Source organism: Centropristis striata, chromosome 14 (genome assembly GCF_030273125.1).
Source record: "Centropristis striata isolate RG_2023a ecotype Rhode Island chromosome 14, C.striata_1.0, whole genome shotgun sequence".
Lineage (NCBI taxonomy): Eukaryota > Metazoa > Chordata > Actinopteri > Perciformes > Serranidae > Centropristis > Centropristis striata.
The window spans coordinates 6,790,205-6,811,362 of NC_081530.1; the positions used below are offsets into that span (position 1 = coordinate 6,790,205).

General features: G+C 37.0%; 1 protein-coding gene across 1 annotated transcript in view; it reads left to right on the forward strand.

Moving 5' to 3' along the window:
* Positions 1-21,158, forward strand: part of epb41a (erythrocyte membrane protein band 4.1a) — a 77,817-nt gene that overhangs the window by 17,294 nt on the left and 39,365 nt on the right. Inside the window, exons 3-16 of the mRNA XM_059349914.1 lie at positions 688-984; positions 2,415-2,519; positions 3,055-3,097; positions 3,197-3,272; positions 4,493-4,711; positions 5,794-5,881; positions 7,236-7,388; positions 7,502-7,599; positions 8,305-8,480; positions 10,213-10,251; positions 11,202-11,449; positions 13,305-13,379; positions 14,481-14,528; positions 15,892-15,954. Coding sequence (XP_059205897.1) covers positions 688-984; positions 2,415-2,519; positions 3,055-3,097; positions 3,197-3,272; positions 4,493-4,711; positions 5,794-5,881; positions 7,236-7,388; positions 7,502-7,599; positions 8,305-8,480; positions 10,213-10,251; positions 11,202-11,449; positions 13,305-13,379; positions 14,481-14,528; positions 15,892-15,954 — 1,728 coding nt within the window. The remainder of the gene's footprint in view (positions 1-687; positions 985-2,414; positions 2,520-3,054; positions 3,098-3,196; positions 3,273-4,492; positions 4,712-5,793; positions 5,882-7,235; positions 7,389-7,501; positions 7,600-8,304; positions 8,481-10,212; positions 10,252-11,201; positions 11,450-13,304; positions 13,380-14,480; positions 14,529-15,891; positions 15,955-21,158) is intronic.

The window sequence follows — 21,158 nt, forward strand, 5'->3', positions numbered from 1 at the left end:
GTATATCATGAATTCTAATCTAGAAATCTATTTTTACTGTAAAATAGTTAACTTTTCATGTCAGAAAAACAAACCCTTTTTCAGCTTTGTGAGGTGCATTTTGTGGCGTCTTTTTGTTGTTGTTGTTTTTTTGAACACAAACCACTGCACACACTAGAGCAGCTAGAGCCAAAAGCTGCTTCTCCTCCATTTCCAGTTTTCACTAAGAGCATGATGGGGAAAAAATTGCATGGTATGAAAAAAATGCTAAAAGAATCTAGTTGTAGTCTTGTAAATAGTGACCATGAAAGATTCACTGTCTGTCTAAAATCTCAATGTGAGACTAAAAACTCTAAACACTTGTCTTTAGATGTGAGCTGATAGTTTTCCGGGAGTCTTTTCCAAATCTTTTCAAACTCTTCTGATGTATAGGTAGCATTAGACATGAACTATTATAATTGTTTGTTTGGTATGCACATTGTGTTTGTCTATAGTTTGGACTAAGAAGCAGATCAGATCACATTTTTAGACAAATGAATGCAGAAAAAATGAATGCAGGCATTTTTGACCAGTTTTTTCTATTCTCAACCAAACAAAATAGCGGCACTGAGAACCAAATGTGTGTAAAATATGCTTTCAACAAAATAAATAAATCTTCAACAACTTATAGAAATGTCGACTGCATGGTAATTAAAGTCTCTTTGTCAGGCTGTCCAGGTAGAAAAGAAAGAAGCGGAGGAGGAGGAGGAAGAGGAGGAGGAGGGTGGAAAGGACAAAGAGAACGAAAAGGAGACAGGAACGGAAGCTACCCTGGAGAAGGAGGACAAAGAGAAGGAGGAGGAGAAGGAGAAGGAGTCTGCTCCTGAAGGAGGCGGTAAGAGAGAGGAGGAGGAGGAGAAGATGACAGAGGAAGAGGCCAAAGCTCCCAGACCTCCACGCAGACCCAAGACCATGCAGATCAAAGTCACTCTGCTGGATGACACTGTCTACGAGTGTGAGCTGGATGTAAGCACAATGTTCATTTTTATTCTTTCGTTCATTATACACACACAAATTAAAAATAAAATTTCAACTGGGTAAATGATTGGCCATTAGCAAACCATATGTATATACACTACGGGTCAAAAGTTTTAGAACACCCCAATTTTTCCAGTTTTTTATTGAAATTCAAGCAGTTCAAGTCAAATAAACAGCTTGAAAGGGTACGAAGGTAAGTGGTTAACCAAAACTAAAAAATAATGTACATTTCAGAATTGTGCAAGTAGGCCTTTTTTCAGGGAACAAGAAATGGGTTAACAACTTAACTCTATGGAGTCTTGGGCTATTTTGTCCATTTTTTTATTCTTTTCATGTCTTTGTAAGTCATTTTGTGTCTTTTTGTGTCTTTTTTGTCATTTTGTGTCTTTTTGTTGGTAATTTTGTGTCTTTTTTTAGTCCCTTAGTTCAACATAAAATGTGATTTTGAATCTTGTTTTTATTTTCAAAACACTATCATGTTCAATTAAGAATTTTACATGTGGCAAATGTGCATTACTTTCAGAGTACACTGAGACATTAAACTGCATCATTTTCAATTAAATTTTGGAAAAGTTGGTGTGTTCTAAAACTTTTGACCAGTAGTGTATATATATATATCATGCAGGTTACAGAGCAATAGCAAGTGTAAAACCAGACTTATGCAAATGTATGAAGTTTCATTTCTTATTATTAAGGCTGCAGCTTGTATTTTTTTGGCTGGTAAGTTACTTGTCAGATTCTGTCAGAGAATAGAAACAAATAGCAAGTGCATTGCAATTCCCAAACCCAAGGTTTTGTTTTTGAGTTGCTTATGTTGTCAGCAGTTAAACAGTTTATATAGAATATATAGAAGATATTTATCTTGGCACAAATGGCTACTTAGACTCAAAATGAACTGGTATGTAGTAGGGCTGGGCGATATGGACCAAAAGTCATATCCCGATATATTTAGGCTGAATATCGATATACAATATATATCCAGATATTTTTATTGCAAAGTGAGAGCAAATATTCAGTCAGTCAAAGTCAAATATGACATGTCAGAAGTAGTTTTATTGAAACCGTTTATTTAACTGAACATAAATACTATATAACAACAGAAGAACCTTTTTTTTTAACATCAAAGCTCCATAAAGTGCACATTTTAATAAAAAAAAACATCTTAAATACTAGTAGCCTATGAAATAAAATAGGCCAATCTTTTTCTGAAATAAATATATTTATATGAGAAAAGAATAACAAACATTACAATAGAACTAAATTTGATGATTATATGATCTAGTTCTATATCACATTTAAAAATATATCAATATGTTTTTTGTATCGATATATCGCCCAGCCCTAGTATGTACCGAGCCTTTGATGTGTATTTAATCAGTGTCTTGTTCCCTGTATGTGTGTGTGTGTGTGTGTGTCAGAAACATGCAAAAGGCCAGGAGCTGTTCATTAAGGTGTGTGACCACCTCAACCTGCTGGAGAAGGACTACTATGGCATGGTCATCTGGGAGACAGCCACCATGAAGGTTAGCTGGACTTAACTCTCTCTAGTTAGTATTCCAACAACCCCTCAGTTTTTGATTTATTAGGCAAAATGGCAGCTCTTTATATATATAGTTGAAACCAGAAGTTTACATACACTATATAAAAAGACACATATGCTTTTTTTTTCTCACTGTCTGACATTAAATCAGACAATCACTTTTCCTGTTTTAGGTCCGTTAAGATTACCAAAATTATTTCTATTTGCTAAATGCCAGAATAATGAGACATTTTTTTTAGTACTTTCTTCAAAGTCAGAAGTTTACATACATTAACATTATTATGCAGGTCCAATTTGGGAAAGCCCAGATGATGCTGTCATGTCTTTGGAAGCTTCTGATAGGTTTGTTGACGATAAGTGATTGTCTGATTTCATGTCAGACAGTGAGAAAAAAAGCATATGTGTCTTTTTATACAGTGTATGTAAACTTCTGGTTTCAACTGTAACTGTGTTGGAGGACTTCTTCCACTGAACATTTTTTAAAAATATCAAACCTCATCCCTCATTTTCTTGATCAGGTTTGGTTGGACCTCACCAAGGAGATCCGCAGGCAGGTACAAGGTGAGTGGAACTCCCCCACAAATACACCCTCACTTCTTATTCATGTTTCTCATACATGTTTACAATTTCATCCTTTTATCCTTCCTTTTTTCCCTCAAGGGGGCAACTACAATTTCACCTTCAATGTGAAATTCTATCCACCAGACCCAGCCCAGCTGTCTGAAGACATAACAAGGTAATGCATTGGTTCCATGGATTTTGTCTACCTTTAAACATGATTTTATTCTATCAAAAGCTCAACGTGGACAGGATGGACAGGATGGACAGGATAAGAAAGGATAGGATAGGGTAGGAAAACATTGCATGGACAGGGGTCTGCAACCTTTACTAACTAAAGAGCCATTGTTGGCCAAAAAAAAAATATATATATCGTAATGGAGCCGCAAACCTTATTGTGAGCCTTACAATGAAGATGAAACAGCCTACTGAGTCGAAATTAACTTACCAAAGACAACAAAATAAAATCATGGTTTTACAAAAGAATCCATCAGACAGCAACCGAAAAAGGAACAGGCTGAAACCCCAAGGTTTATTTTGGCCTCTCCTGTACCATCTACATGCATCTACATTACATTATATACATTACATTAACTGAGTAATTCACATTGTTACAAAACACATGATACCTTAAACTGAAAAATCTAATTCAATCAAATTTCATTGTAACCCTTGATAATTTTAGATTTTATAGTCTTCTTGAAAACTAACATAGAATTACACATCTTTATTTCATCATTTAGTCCATTCCATAATTTTACACCCAAAACTGAGACATATCTGTATTTGAGATTAGTAAGGAATCGAAGGGAAACTAAAAACTACACTTCATGTTTGCAAAATTTAGAGGTTTAAATGCCGAGCAGTAGACCTTCTGAAGCTATGGTGCACATTTTAGTTCACTAAAATGTAAAAATAACATAAAATGTAATGGTGTATATAAGCAACACATTTTTATAATTGAAGAATACAAATTGCTTTGGGCCTACATCAACAATCAATGAAAATTAAAATGTAAAGAAATTGAAAATAGATTTTATTTTGTATAATTTTTTTGTCGAAATGATGATGGTAACATATTATTTTAATATGTAAAGGTAGCTTATTTCCTTTTCTGGTACCCCTGAATCTAAAGGAATACATTCCCATGTTGGCCTTAAACCTGAAATATAGTAAAGTAATAATAATAGCAGGTAATGCAGGCCCATTGCCTCCAGGTTGTTTCATTATTAGATCAAAATGAATCCTTATGAATCAACCATATTATTATCAAACCTTTTGTAGTTACTTAAACAGCAATGAACTAAGCATGACAGCTCTGTCTTGACCTTTGATGAGTAGTCTGATGTACAGTCAACAGTTACCAATACAAATGTGATCCCGGTTTGTGTCTTGCAGGTATTATCTGTGTCTGCAGCTGCGGAAGGACATCCTGCAGGGTCGCCTGCCCTGTTCCTTTGTCACCCTGTCCCTGCTGGGCTCTTATGCCCTGCAGTCTGAGCTGGGGGAGTACGACCCAGAGGTGCATGGCAACGAATACACTAAGGATATGAAAATGGTCCAGGGACAGACCAAGGAGCTGGAGGACAAAATGATGGAGCTGCACCGTACATACAGGTCAGAACACTGCCTCAGTCAACCAGTGGTGGAAGTAAATGTATTCATAGTCTTTACCAATCTACAAATCTTTTATAAGTCAAACACTGTATTCAAAATGTTATATAATTAAAAGTTTTTATAAGTCAAACCCTGTATTCAAAATGTTATATAATTAAAAGTACATAAATACTACCCGAAAAATGTCAAGTATCTAAAGTAGAAGTTTTAATAATTAAAGTGCATTATTTTAGCAAGAAAGGATCATATGCAGTGTGAAATTGAATCTCTATAAAATAAATTGCAGTGTTCCTCAAGGTTCCATTTTAGCTTTTTAACCTGTAAATGCTGCCACTTGAAAAAAGGCCATCAGGAAGCATAGCATAAGTTCCCATAGCTATGCTGATGATGCACAGCTTTACATCGCCATGACTCCCGATGACTCAGGGTCACTGAAACTGTATTTTAAGTTATCATGTCATAGTTGGCAGAGAATGTCATGTAGCTCAACCAGGTTCTAGTATCTGTACTAGCATTAAACCTGTGTCAGTCATTTTTGATTCGGTGCTTAGTTTTGAGCCCCACATTAGAAACATAACTAAGAATGCATTTTATCATCTGAAGAACATTGCCAGAGTGGGACCGTTTCTCTCTCAAGACAATACAGAGACATTAATGTACGCTTTTATTAACTGCAGGATCGACTACTGTAATGCTCTACTTTCTGGTCTCCCCGCCCCAAAAAAATGGGGGCTGTGTAGTGTGAAGCACTTTGTCTGATATTTTATATGCATGAAAAGTGCTATAAAACTAAAGTCTGATTGATTGATTGATTGATTGATTGATTGATTGATTGATTGATTGATTGATTGATCAATTGTTTGAATGATTAGGACGGCTTAAATACCAGACAATTTATATCATTTAATGTAATTCAATATATTTGACTAAAACAAGTTTTTTGAGGCAAGGTTGGTGATTGATACCTGCTTACGATATCTGAAATGTAAATGATGGCTGTCAAAATGAGACCCACTTAGTATTTATATCATAGCATCTTTACAGTCACAGTAACTTATCTTTTTGTTGTGGTGTTGTGGTAGGTCAATGACTCCAGCCCAGGCAGACCTGATGTTCCTGGAGAATGCCAAGAAACTTTCCATGTACGGAGTGGACCTCCACCAGGCCAAGGTGAGCACGAATGCTACCAGATCTAAGAGTGCCATCAGGCAGTAAGGCATCCTTGTTTGCCATGGTGACTTTACCCTGTAGTATCCTTCACAGTTCATATAAAACAAACAATTTACTTATCCTGGTATATTGTGTGATGTGATTCAGTCTCCCAGTGCTCCATGGAAACTAACAGCATAGATGTTAAAGTAATAATGGTAATAATAATCATCTTATTATAATAATAATGATAATCATCATCACAATAATAAAATCCATTATTTGTTTGCAGCTTTGTCTGTTAGGATTTTTAATGTCATTCACCAGAGAAGCATGCATGCCTGGCCTGAAAAGCAGGAAGACATGTGACTTGTGAGGTTTTACAGCTGAAATCAGGTCAATCTGTTTACATCAGAGCAGGGATTTAATAAAGTATGGAGGGAGGACTTTTAGAGGACGATACTGCCCCCCTGTGATTGGTGGCGAGCAGTACAAAGAACCTGCATTATTAAACATAGCTAAAGATCCAAATACAGTAGAGTACAATTACTCCTTATATGGTGGTACATATATTAGTACTACACCCAAACATTCAATTCTGACTATTGTCAGCAGATAATGTTCCCATTTTTCTAATATGTTTAATTATCTTCTGATGTCACAAATAGCTCAGCCAGAAATCTCATTATGAGAATAACTAGACTGAAACTGAATCACACCAGACATGAGACCCACCCTTTTTAGATGATCTTTGTCTAGTTTTTTGGGCCGCACAAGAGTTTGATGGACAGCTTCAACACCGGTCCAAATTAACAGAACCAAACTGGAAAACACACCACAATGTCTTTCAACTAACCAAATTAAATAGGTGTCAAACTACCCTAACGACACATTTACTTTTTCAAATAAAGTAGTTGGTCTGCTCTGGTTTTACACAACAAACACACAGCACCAGTGTTCTTAGAAGTTTTCCTTTTCAGGAGGTTTGTATGGTTGTTCATTTGATCTGATTGTCATGTTTTGTGCCAGGCAGAAGAACCCAAACAGGTATAGCTTATTCTCCGTTTCCTTAAACAGTCAAACTAGACCAGACACCAATTATGCTTATATATCATGATTCCATACCCTTCTCAAAGTTTTTTCTTTATTTTTAATGGGGGACAACCAATCAGAGTATTTTTACATAGTTTAAAATCTGTCTAAAGAGGGACTTTCAATTCATTTACAGGTTCCATAAACTGAAATGAATTGCGAATAGGAAAACCAATAAATATAAACTGTAAAACTTTCGTGATGTAAAACTTTTTGATCTTCTTCTGTGAAATAAGCATGTGGCCTGTTTTGACACTGGATAACCTTTCTGTCTGCCTGACAGGATCTTGACGGTGTTGACATCATGCTGGGGGTTTGCTCCAGCGGTCTGATGGTTTACAAAGACAAACTGAGAATCAATCGGTTCCCCTGGCCCAAAGTCCTCAAGGTCTCATACAAACGCAGCAGCTTCTTCATCAAAATAAGACCGTCTGAGGTACAGAATGTTTTCATATCAACAAATCTCATATCACTCGAACCATGAACAAAACCATACAGCTCATTTAATTAGGCATCTTTTTTAGCAGCTTTATGTTTTTGTTTCAACAGGTGGAGCAGTATGAGAGCGCAATTGGCTTCAAATTACCCAACTACAAGGCAGCCAAGAAGCTGTGGAAAGTGTGTGTAGAACATCACACCTTTTTCAGGTAGGCTATTGTATTCTTTATGTCAGTTTGTTCAGAGGCTTTGCAGTATTTAGATCAGGGGTCCCCAAACTACGGCCCGCGGGCCACTTCCGGCCCGCCAAAGCAATTGGAGCGGACCACTTAACTATCCCAAACATTCCCTCTAAACATGGCCTGTTTTTTTTAAATTGCATTTATTATATATTTATTTATAAAATATCCACATGTAATGATTAAGGTAGGCGTTCTAATTAAAATTGACCTTAGTTGTGAATTATTTACAGTAATAGCTAATTTACTGATAATTTTCTGATTCTGAATGCAGAATCTATTTTCACCTGTACCTGTTACAAAATCATTGTTAAGTAGCATCAGCTTGTGTTTTCATTTTCTACAAAATAAAAGGAATATCTGTGGTACTTCAAATAAACATGTGAATACTTTTTATTATTTTTTGCAAACCAACAGGTGGTGCCAAGGCCAACAAATGATCGTTATATTTACACAATAACACTGGTGGTCACTTTGGCCCATATCATTTCCTGTTATAGACTGACCCCGGCCCCCCATCACAGAAAGAAAAGTTAATGTGGCCCCCACCGAAAAAAGTTTGGGGACCCCTGGTTTAGATGATGGAAATGTGGGCATTATGTTAAATGTGCTTTCCTGCTATTTGACCCACAGTCAGATGAGAAGTTCATTGTTTGTGTTGATCTTTACCCGTAGGCTGACCTCCACAGAGATGGCCACCACTCCCAGGAAGTTCTTGGCATTGGGCTCTAAGTTTCGCTACAGTGGTCGGACTCAGGCTCAGACCAGACAGGCGAGCTCCCTGATTGACAGACCGGCTCCGATGTTCCAGAGATCCTCCAGCAAAAGGAACTCACGCAGCTTGGATGGAGGTATAGTCTTCCATTGTGCTGTTCATGCTATAGGCACGTGTGTGTGTGTGTGTTTGTGTGTTTATTGGTCGCAGGAGCCCATCAGAATGCTGGTTAGTGTGGCTTTGGCTGACGTAGATCACTTAAATTCTTGCGTTTCACTATGTGCACATCATGGCCCTCATTTATCAAATGAGCGTAGAAAAGAGGATTTTTTTCCCCTCCACCCATAAGAACCCAGACCTATTTATCCTTAAAGGAAAATTATGGGGGATATACCACGGACCAAGTGAACCACATAGAACACATTTATGATGTTTTTTTGTTTTTTTAATTCTTCCCCTAAATATCAAAGATCTGTGATGTGACATATACGTTACATTGGGCACTTATGGTATTTATGTTTATGATATTTCTTATTTTAAAATTTAAAAAATAGACACATTTTCTGCCTACAGAAACACAAATTTGCCTTTCTCTTTGCATCTCCTCAACATTTATCAAAATTGTGACATTAATAGTGCTGTTTAATAATAAATTATTTTCCAGATTTGTTTTTAAGTAACAAAATAAGAATAAATCAATAATAAATAAAAACAGAGCTGCCTTTTTGTTTGCATCTCCATAACATATATATCATAATTGTGACTTTAATTTGTTCAGGAAATATACGTCACTTGGGGATTTAATGAGTTAAGGTGAAGCATAAAGCTGAATATGGGAGATTCTAGAAGATTTAAAGTGTTTGTTACACGGGTGTCACCTTTAGCTATCCTTTACCTGTCAGCTTTATGTTTTCAAAGTGCACCGTTACAAATAACAACAGGAGCGAAATACACATTTTGAAATAAAAGTACTTATAGTTATAAACTCAAACAAGTTCAATGAATATTTTACATTTGGACCATGTGTTCACAGCTTTTTGGTTGAAGGAGGTAAACAAAGTTTTAAAGTAAGTTTCAAATCCAAAAGAAGAAGAATTTCTCAGAAGCAGAAAGTGAAACGCTGACGACCAACAGCTGCAACAGAACAAATTCATGTCCTTCAGTCTCACTCTGTAGGCTACCTCTGAGCTAATGCTAATTTGTCATTGGAGATTTATTAACATATTGCTCAAAATAACAGATGGTGGTAGGGGCATCAAGGCTCGCCCTCTCTAATTCTGCAGCTGTCTGATTGCTGCGCATCGTCTGTGGAAATAATGGATCAACATATTTTTAACGACCGGGAGCCTCAACAGGAGCTCGTTCAGAGCGTTTCTCTCCACATTAGTTTGGTCGGAACACCAGAGCAGATTACGGCCAGTCAAATGAAACAGATTCGGTTTGTGATCGGTTCCATGTTGCTTTGTTTATTTCCATGTTTACATTTTTCGATGCCAACTTTTCAACCAATAAGAAATAACAATGCAAGTAGATTTCCAGCCCTCCATCGTAGTACATGCCCCTCTTCAAATCTTTTTTTATTTGATCTGCTTACATTCCTCGCACTGTAAAAGTAAACCAGACTAAATACAAAACCAAAAAATGTATTAATTTCACTCTGACTCGGACAGAACAAATGGACTTGGGTTGTGAAAGCGACCTTAAAAACTGAGAGTTGAAAATAATAATATTTACTACAATGGTCAAGGGGAATGCTCCATTGAAATAACGGGTAACTGTTGTGCTGTTATAAAGAGGTGCTTGTATGGACAAGGTGCTCATTCTTATGAATATCTAATATGTCCAATCCTGTCCTCCTGTGCTTCCAGAGGCAGGGTCTGATGGGTCTGCATCACCTCGGCCGCCAGGTTAGTGTTGTTTCTCTCATAAAACTGAAATACTTGACTGTTTTAAAAAAAAATATATATATATTATCAGACATTGTACAGTTCTTGGAATTGTCCTTTGCCAACTTAGCATGCTACAACCGAAAATTCCTTGCATTCGTAAACAACATCAATTTTGACAGTTTAGGACCAGTTTTGAATTTTACCCTTTGTCAGAATTGTTTAGTGGTGAATGAAACAGAATAATAACTTAACATCAGACAACAGCGGGAAAAAATCCATAGAAAATGTTGGAAAATGGATTTAACATACGTTCATATAGGGCTGGGCGATATATATCGATATAAAAAACATTTGATATATTTTTAAATGTGATATGGAATTAGACCATATTGCATATATTGATCTAGTTCAGTTTTTCTTCTTTCTTTCTCTTTAAATGCTGCCCTTACTAGGGTTTGTCATATTTAGTTATTTTGTAATGTTCGTTATTCTTTTCTCATATAAATATATTTATTTCAGAAAAAGATTGGCCTATTTTATTTCATAGGCTATTTATATTTAAGATATTTATTTATTTAAATGTGCACTTTATGGAGTTTTGATTTTAAAAAAGGTTCTCCTGTTGTCATACAGTATTTATGTTCATTTAAATAAACGGCTTCAATAAAACTACTTGTGACATGTCATATTTGACTTTAACTTTGACTGAACATTTGCTCTCACTTTCCGATAAAAATATTAGGATATATATCATATATCAATATTCAGCCTAAATATATCGAGATATGACTTTTGGTCCATATCGCCCAGCCCTACGTTCATAGTGACCAATGTTACCTTTTTGACTTCAATCTTTAGAAAACAGAAATGTTTCAAAAAAGAAAAAAAGCTGCAGATATAACATGAATACATGAGTTTTCTTTTGTCTTTAAAGTGAGGCCATTATCTCTGCTCTCTGTCCACTCCAGCCATGGCATCCACTCCTGACAATAAATCCACTCGTCCAGTCAGCGCCCCAGTTATGTCACCAGTGTCTCCTGGGGAGGCCATTCCTTCGCCACTGCTGCCCGCCCTGCGTCGCTCTGACCGCCATGATGGCTCCACACCCAAAGGCCGCCGATCTGCAAACAGAAAGGCAGAGGTAAAGGCAGAAGGTCGGCCAGCTGAACACACCAAGAGCTCCAGCCCCAGACCAGAGTCGACTCCAGACATCAAGGTAGTGGACACACTCCTTTACGTTACAACATGTTTTAGATACCATCAACTTTTTACTTAAATTATTTAATAAAAAGAAGTTACAGGGCACCTGAAATAAGAAATCACGGGAGAGGACAGAGGTAAGAGGTTACTAATAAATACATAAAGTGAGTTTTTGGTAAACAGTCACACTGGCCAAATTGGCAATGAAGCCATGGAAAATATACAATTGTCCTATATACACACTGTTTGTTTAATAGTAAAGAGTGTACTTGGTCCAGTTGGAGTAACTGAGTTAGTAGGACCTGGAATTCACACAATGTGAAGGTACTAATGGGTCCATCCTCAGAGCCACTGATTCAGATGTATGCATAGAAATTGTGAGATAAAAATGATCTCATCACTCTTCATCTCTCATCACTCTTTCTTCATATGCAAATATGTAAACAAATCAATGATTCCAGCGAACTTCCATTGAAAATACATATGCATCGTTTTTGCTTTATGATGTGGAAAAAAAAAATAAAATATATGTTGTATATGTATATATTATTTAAAAAAATAATGTCTTATGGAATGCATTAAATATTGAGAAATAAAGTGCCTAACATACAGAGATGTGAAACAAAAGCCCTCATAGGACCTGCCTCTAGTGCTGGAGACCCTTTGTCTTTCCCCCTTTGAGCCTCAGGAGCATTCGGGCCTATATAGGTGCCTTGGAGTAGTGGTTGTTTTCTTTTAGCAATGGTATCAGTGAAGTGTGTGATTAAGCTTCATGTCCTGAACCTGGTCTCACAGGAATCCGTGAAATAGCCACAGATTTGCTTAACTCAAAATCCGTGGAATAGCCACGGAATCACTCAAATTTCCATGAAACTGACACGGATTTCGCTACAATGCAAGTTAATGACAGTCATATCCCTTGGCTATTCGTGGTCCAAGTCGCGTGACTTTCAAGGATATGACTTGTCATTAACTTGCATTGTAGCGAAATCCGTGTCAGTTTCACGGAAATTTGAGTTATTCCGTGGCTATTCCACGGATTTTGAGTTAAGCAAATCCGTGGCTATTTCACAGATTCTTGTGAGACCAGGTTGCCCGTCAGTGGTACTGGGATGGCACATTGGCCTAACCCCTCTTTCTTCCAAAGAGATAATTAAGACAGCAGCTTATTACCCCCTATGCCTACAGGATGAGTAAGCTAGTTCATCAGAACTTCTGTTCCCAGTGAGGACTTTGAAACATTATATAACAGGCAATTGTTATCTTCACCACTCTGATAGCCTGTTTGTCTGCTATAGGGGCCAAAAGGAAGGCACGTCTTGCCCAAACACAGACTTTTAAGTATGGACTGTTGAGGTAATTAGGGAGGTTTACAGGTAAAGAGGAGTGCCTTTGCCACCTGATATCAGGGGCCACTCCACTGGTGGTGTCTCCACTCTCTGGGCATCACTACAGAGGGTTCTTCTGAGTGAGAGTTTGTGCTGTGGAAACCTGGGCTTCACCGTGCACCTTTGCACTTTTACGGGGTCAGTTTCGCTGCTTCACATGCAGTGGTGTTCTTGTTAGGAGAGTACAGGTACATCTTAAAAAATGAGAATATCATGAAAAAGTTCAATATTTTTTGTCAATTATTTCAGAAAGTGAAACTCATTCAGAAAGTGAAACTCAAAAATGCATTATATAGATTCATTACACGTAGAGTGAAATGTTTCAAGCCCGTGTTTCTTGTCATTTTCATGATTCTGGCTTAGAGATAGTGAAAACACAAAACTGCTTTGCTGTAAATTACGGAAACAGATTATGGAAACAGAATTATTTGTTGTTGTGTTTGGAAGTTATCCTGATGTGTGGGCTTTTGTCTGTGCCACCAGACAGTGGCCAGGAGAGAGCGGAGGCGCTCCCCCTCTGTCACCACTGCCAATGGGGAAAGAGAGAAAAAGAGCCAGGTTTGTTTGCATGATCAGACTAAACCTTTCTTAGAAGAAATTGAAACCGGTGAAATATATACATTTTCCCCTGTTTCTCTTCCATCATTTAAATACTAGAGGTGGGGGAAAATATCGACACAGCATTGTATGACCAAATTTTTTGCGTGGCAATATTGTATCGATTCACTTTTAGGAATATAGTGGAGACACTGGTATCATATGAAACTAGAAGATGTAAGGAATCTAAAGACACCATCCGGATGTCGTCTCGGGAAATTGTAGAAATAACGCTACAAAGTTAGTCTTTTTTTATGTTTCATTCAAAAAAGTTCAGAGCAGTGAAGCTTAAAGTTGAGGAAAGTTTAATAAAATGCTCCAATTGTTGTTGTAAAATCGTATCTTGGGGCCTCTGCTGATTGACACCTCTATTGAATACTGACTTTTATTTGAAGATTTATGGTGCAGAACTTGAAAATGTGTTTGCATGAATATGAAACAGCACTTTTTGAGTTTAGTTGAGATGATGAAGTTGTATGTTCCTACTCAATAGTGTCCCCTGGAATTCTTTCACATGTTCATTACAAATGATTTGAAACAGGAAGTAGCATACAGTAACACTGAAACAGGAAGTAGCATACAGAAACACTGAAACAGGAAGTAGAATACAGTAACACTGAAACAGGAAGTAGCATACAGTAACACTGAAACAGGAAGTAGCATACAGAAACACTGAAACAGGAAGTAGAATACAATAACACTGAAACAGGAAGTAGCATACAGTAACACTGAAACAGGAAGTAGCATACAGAAACACTGAAACAGGAAGTAGCATACAGTAACACTGAAACAGGAAGTAGCATACAGTAACGCTGAAACAGGAAGAAGCATACAGTAACGCTGAAACAGGAAGTAGCATACAGTAAAGCTGAAACAGGAAGTAGCATACAGTAACACTGAAACAGGAAGTAGCATACAGTAACGCTGAAACAAGAAGTAGCATACAGTAACGCTGAAACAGGAAGTAGCATACAGTAACGCTGAAACAGGAAGTAGCATACAGTAATGCTGAAACAGGAAGTAGCATACAGTAACGCTGTCTTTCCTCTGATGGTGAAGCAGCACTCTCCCCAGGAAAAAACAAGGACGGAGATGGTGCGAGTAAGAAAGGTTAGCATGCTCCCTTGTCAGTGTTCTCACTGACTCAGCATCCTCATTCCTTCATCAGTTAAACACAAAGAGACTTTTATTTATTTTTCTGTTGTTTGACAATGCTGTTTTCCATTGCAGAGACACCAAGTGCTTTAATCTCGTGATTGCTTTATGATTTCTGGCTGTTTGTCTTTCTGTGAAGGCTTGTACATGTCAGCTGTACAAGAACATGGACCAAGGAGAAATAAATCTAGTGTGCGAGTAAATATTTCGTTAAAGTCATTCCCTGCAGCTGTTTGACAAAAAGGTTTTTTCTTCTTCTTCTCCAGAAGCAAACTTGCAGGTATATTTCTCTCAGAATATTGTTTGCAGGAAGGAGGATACCTTTGGAGGTTACACATACTCACATCTCAGGTTCAGATAATGCTTCTGTGATGACTGTGTCCAGAAAGTTCTCATCTGCAGTGGCTTTGTTTGTTTGAACCAGTTTTTTTACCTACATAATCAGAATTGTACGATGGCATATTAGGGCCAAGTATGAAAAAAATTATGATAATACGGACCCGGGGAGGGGGGTAATATTTTGAGAAAAAAGTGCCAAATCTACAGGAAAAAAAAGTTGCAGATTCATGAGGTTAAAAGTGGCAAATCTACGAGAAAAAGTTGTAGATTTATGAGATTAAAAAAATATAAATAAAATTTAAAAACAAAACTAAATTATTTAGCTCATAATACTGTCTTTTTCTTGTAAAATTATGACTTTATTCTCATAACATTTTGACTTTTTTCTCCACATATTACAACTTTAATCTTAAAGTCCCCAGGCGGAGTCAATAGCCCTTAAACTCCTTGGTTTAATGTAATGGAGACACTACACACTGGTACAAAGTGGAGCATTTAGCAGCTTAAAGAGACACTCTATGATGCTAATGCTGCTCTGTTACTGCTGGATGTGTAAAGAGACTATTGGTTGATAATATCAACCATGCCATTATATTCAAATGTGAGAAGTGAAAGGGGAATGGGATTTTTTTTTAAAATATGTGAATTGCAGAAGTGACAAGCAGTCACACAGCAATGCTCCTAGTCCTGTTCACTGCACTGCAGCAGCCTTTGCATGCACGGCATGTGACTCCCACTCACATCAGCCTGGCTTCTCAGACACACGGCTGCTGTGCGTCTTGCTGAATTCCTCACCTTTCCCCTGCTGAGCTTGGCACACTTGGAATTGCAGCCCGTTGCTCTTTAATTTGTTGTGGTTCATATCATTGCCATGGTTAGCGCTGCTCATTGGATTCCATCACAAAACAACTATTAAAATGTTTTGATGAATTCTGCATTATTACCAACCAGATCTTCCCTTTTTTCTGATTTTCCACAGAAAAGAGCTAAAAAACTTGAGGGTGAAACTATTTATATCAGACATAGCAATTTAATGTTGGAGGTTTGTATCTTCAATCTTCAGATGTCTGTTGTGGCTGTTTGCATGGACTCTGTTGACTTTCTTTTTGCTTTGACACATCTATTTCTTTTCATTTCTTGCCTTGTTTTCAGCTTAACCCTAAAGGCTTGGCATGCACTATTTTCCTCTCTGATTCTCATGCAAGTAGCTTCACTTCGCTTTGACATTGTCTTTGTCATTCATTTGATATTTTATTTTGTGAAATATATGATTGGGAAAGGTCTCTTTTTGAGCAGTGGTTCTGCAGCTTGGCCACTGGTGCTTGAACAAGCGTATCGTTGTCTGTACTGGAAACACTTGCTGCTGATGTTCAAAGATATCTGCCTGTTTGCACTTATGTAAACATGTGGATCTAATGGAAACAGATGCACTCCATCTTTCTGCATTAAATATATAAAGAAAAACATACTAGGGCTCTTGTGTCCTCCTGCAGCAGTCTTTCCCAGCTGCAGAGCCGGAGGGGATGTTTGTCCCTTAGCTTCCGGTCTGCAAATTGCTAATAGGCTAACAGTTAGCTCTGTAGCAGTACAGTGCTATGTGCTACACCGGACACTCTGTGCACACACTAAAACTGTTCCTTTTTTTTTTTTTTTTAAAGTAGTGCAATAAAAATACAGATGTTTTCCCTAACATGATGAATAATCGTGATTACAATATCGATCAAAAATAATCATGATTGTCATTTTGGCCATAATCATGCAGCCTTAAAACATACATTTTCAAAAAAATTTGTGTATTTGTTAAACATGTATGGAAACTGTAAGCAACTACTGATTTTCATCGGGGTGATTGATTTTAGAAATTAGGTTTAATTAATTAATTAATTAATTAATTAATTAAGTTGATTAACTTTAAAAACATTGACAATATCCCTGCCCTTTCTGGTAAATGTGCTCGTCTGTTACAACCACAACAATATAAAGTTGATGTCTCAAGCCTAACTTGGGATAATCATAATGGTATCGTCATTTTAGAGTTATTTTCACAATCGTAAAAGACACTGTTGAAATGTTTTTAAGAGGCTGAGTGGTGTGGTCAGTGAGTAGTAAACTTGTCATCATGTTTAAAGTTGGTGTAGTTCCCGGAGCCTTTTTTCTCTGAGGAAAGAACGGAGCCTTTATTATATTATGGACAAATGTTTGTATTTTTTCTTGTTTTTAGATGATAAAATATAGTATAATTATGTTTAAGTAAAAAGTCTGTTTGCCTGTTTTAATTGGCTGTGGATGCAAACAAACACTTCTGCTGTTAAGATATCAGCTTCACAGTCAGTTTTTGTCATCCTTAGTTGGACAAAATCAAACAACTTTAAACTTTACCCCGCTGATAACCTTAGAGCTAGCCCTAAAACAATCAAAATGACTTGCAGAGCTTCTCCTGTGGTCAAAGGGACTCCTGCCTCCTCACACCACGGAACAAATGCTATTGCTGTCGTCAATATGTTAGTCAATATGCATGAAAACGATTTAAGAAAAACTGTTGACTGGATTTTTCACATGAAAGTAAGTGAAGCAAAACCATGAATAAAACTTTAACTAAAATAGTTTGAACTATAAGCAAAATAATGTATGTTTTATAGGACTCACACAGATGGAGTTAAAGTCATGAATACCAGCCACAAAGGAGTTTCAGTACCCGCTCTGCTGTTCTGCCATGATGTCTATCCATAGATCCTTTTCAGGGACATTTAACTTGTCAAAGCAGGAGAACCACAGGTGTACATAACGCCATTCGATGAAAAAGCCTTGCAAAATACCAGGTCTGCAGCCATCAGTAACTCCAGTTGTGCTTTTCCTACTTTGACAAGTTAAAATGTCTGCCCAGGAAAGGGTCTATTCATAAAAAAAAGAAAATACTTTTTTGTTCTTTCCCAGTCATGCATGTCTCAGTGATGTCACCAACAGACTTTTGTTTCTCATTGGTCCTCTTGGTTACTGACGACGACCCATCCATTTTCATTTCATTCATTTACTACATGAACCTGACTCCCTTGCAATGCTTTTACTGTATTTACTGTCTGTCTGTGGCCTTCTGTTGTGATCACTGTGCCAAAGAGAGGGGTGGCATGTGGTGGGAAACTTATTATATACATATTAGTGAATTTTCCTGTGTGACAAACACTAGCATGATATATCTGAGGCAAACCCAAAGGTATTATTATTGCAGCCTGTTCTCCCCTCAAAAACGTCAGTATAGGTTGTGTGTACAGGCGGCAAAAAACGAGCTATATTTACGTAATTCACTGTCTGCTGTAATGTGTCCGCCACCATCCTGTTGAGGTAGTAGTGATTGACAGCCAAGCGAGGTTAAAAAGGCGGATTCCCCACCGTTGGGTTGGAGGCCGGGGTTCGTGTTACGTGTGAAAAAGAAAAAAGTAAATGATTTTTATCTTAAGTTACGTTACGTTTATGTAAGTTACCTGAATGATGTTTTTGAACATAATTTGCGGTAGTCATTGACCCTTGTAACTACTACACTTCTGCATCTTCGTACATTTATTTACTGTTTAGGCAAGGCAGGTTTACTTGTATAGCACCTTTCATCAACAGGGCAATTCAGAGTGCTTAACACAAAACATTAAAAGCATTTAAAAGATACATTTATAGAAGTACATTCAAATATAACATTTTTAAATTGAAAGCTAGCTGATAAACGAGAGGAGTCCCTTATTCTATTCTCTACTCATACCGCTAAACGAGGAGTCAGAAGATCAGAAATGTAAAAAAATATAAAAGTATATTCATAAATTTAAATTCAAAGCGAGCTGATAAAAGTTTAAACTGTCTTTTATAACGACTTGCCAGGAAGTTTTTTGTGTTATTTGTCTGCCAATCAAATAAATTAAGCTTTTGGATTTGTCTGCTCAGCCATTACATCCCATGTTGATTCTCATTTTAAGCTATTACAAACTAATTACTGCTACTAAATCTAGGTCAATGGTTTTAAATAAATATATGGTTTTACATAAACCGTACATATACGTGTCGTTAAACACGAGCCGCGATACGTACATACGTGTCTTAATTTGTGGTACTGACACACAACCTCTTCTGTCGTTAAGGTTGGAGAACTTGTATTATTATTATTATTATTATTATTATTATTATCATTCTTTTCGATCTCTACAGCTCTACAGAGTGTCTTGATCTCTTGAGGCTCATAGTTTAGGTTTTGGTTCTGGTTAAAACGTCAGTCTGCTACTTATGTGACATGTCACCCCCTCTACATGTGTCTGTGTATGGAGCTAGGTTAGGGTCATAAGTTTTGTACATGAAAACATAAAATCTGAAATTTCAAGTTTTGATCTTGAATTTTGAAAAATACACCAATGTATTCAAAATTGAAATAAGCGTACATATTTTTTTTTTCAGGTTAAATACTGAAATAGAAATAAATAATGTATTCAAAAGAATTACCAGAGTTGATCACAATTGTATTTAACCTGGAAACACTCAATTTTATTTTGAATAAATTGGTGTATTTTTCAAAATTCAAGATCAAAACTTGGAATTTCAGTTTCAGATTATATGTTTTTCAAGTGCAAAACTTTTGACCCTAACCTAACTCCGTATCTGTGCTGTATGTTTTCGTTTCTCCAATTCAGCCTGCCACCTATTGAGCCTGCCAACCACCTATGAAATAGTCATTTAAATATGCTGAATTTCCCCTCAACTTGGTGGCCACTATCTATCCACAAACTATTTCACATGGCTGTATATAGGGGTGGGCGATTAATCCAATACACTCACTGTAATGTGGCTTGTTCTACGTAGGGATGACTACATTTCAGCAAATATAAATTGTCATGTAACTTCTTACATGGCACACACACTTCCCTGCCCAGCTCAACCACACACTAGATGTTTGTGCCTTTTTCTATATGGAGGCAAGGCAGAGGAAATGAGTCTGAAGAGAGCAGCTTCATACATGGCTTTTAGTGATTGTGGTAGTTTGAACTCCAAGACGTGTCCACATAAATAGACAGACAGTCTCCCACCTTTGGTCTTACTGGCGTCATCAACTGTCTTCACCACCTGACACCCGGAGGACGTAGCATCCCGCTAGCTCAATAGCGCCCAGCAGGAACACCACTGATGGACTATTTTTCCATAAAATCTTGATGTTCAGAGATCACAAAACCCCAAAGCTTTCTAAAAGTTTTCTAAAATGAATATTAATAAGGGTAGGGTGAATTTATGCTGTTTGAGTTGAGTTTTAGCCACATGCTAAACAAGATGTTACCTTTCAGATGAAGCCTCATATTTTGGCCTCACAGTTATTCTGTTATAGGATTTGACTATTTATTTTTGTCAAATTCTAACCTTTCCCCTACCCTTAAACCTACCAGGGCAAGTGGGTTTTAAGAGTTTAATGTTCAAACTGATCAATCAAAGCAGTATTTACAAAAAAAGTGTATGTTTTACACAGCTTTCCAACTTCTTTGGAATCTGTGTTGTATATTAGTCAGAAAATTCTAGGTAGAGATAGTGGCTTCAGCTTTAGCTCTCTTCTCCTGATCCTCTTTGTTTACAGTCTTGATGCCATCTGTGAGCACTTCAGATTGTTAACCTTCATTGTCTTGCCATTCTCTGGAGTACAGAAGAGGGAAGGGAGTGAAAAAAATCATTATGCACTTTGAGAAAAAAAATCGTAATGATGCGAATAAAGTCAACTTTTTGAGTTTGGTAAAGTAGACTGCAGTAGACTCAATACCTCTTATATATGTCTAAAAAATACCACATATATTTCATAAAAGCAGATTTTCCCAAAACAGCCTACTACCTAGCCTACTACCAAGAATAGCTCATTTATGTGTCGGGGGATTTCAGTACTACACCTAAAATATTGTTCATTTTATGACATTGATGAGAATCTGGTTGTAGATTAAAGTCTACATAACTGATCAGATAGATGATGTTCCTCTGAAACAATAATCCTCTGATGATTTATCAACACAGGAATATCTTTCCAGCTTTACCAAACTCAAAAATTGACTTTATTCTCGTCATTTAGACTTTTTTCTCGACTGCATAATAATATTTCTTAAAAAACCCTCCTCTAATTCATTTTTTTTTTCTCCTACTTGGCCCCAATCCTTTTCCGCACTGAGTGGGTCGGAGATTTCCCAAAAAGTTTTTACTGTTTATATTGTTATTTGATTGCTATTGAGCTAACGGGATGCAATG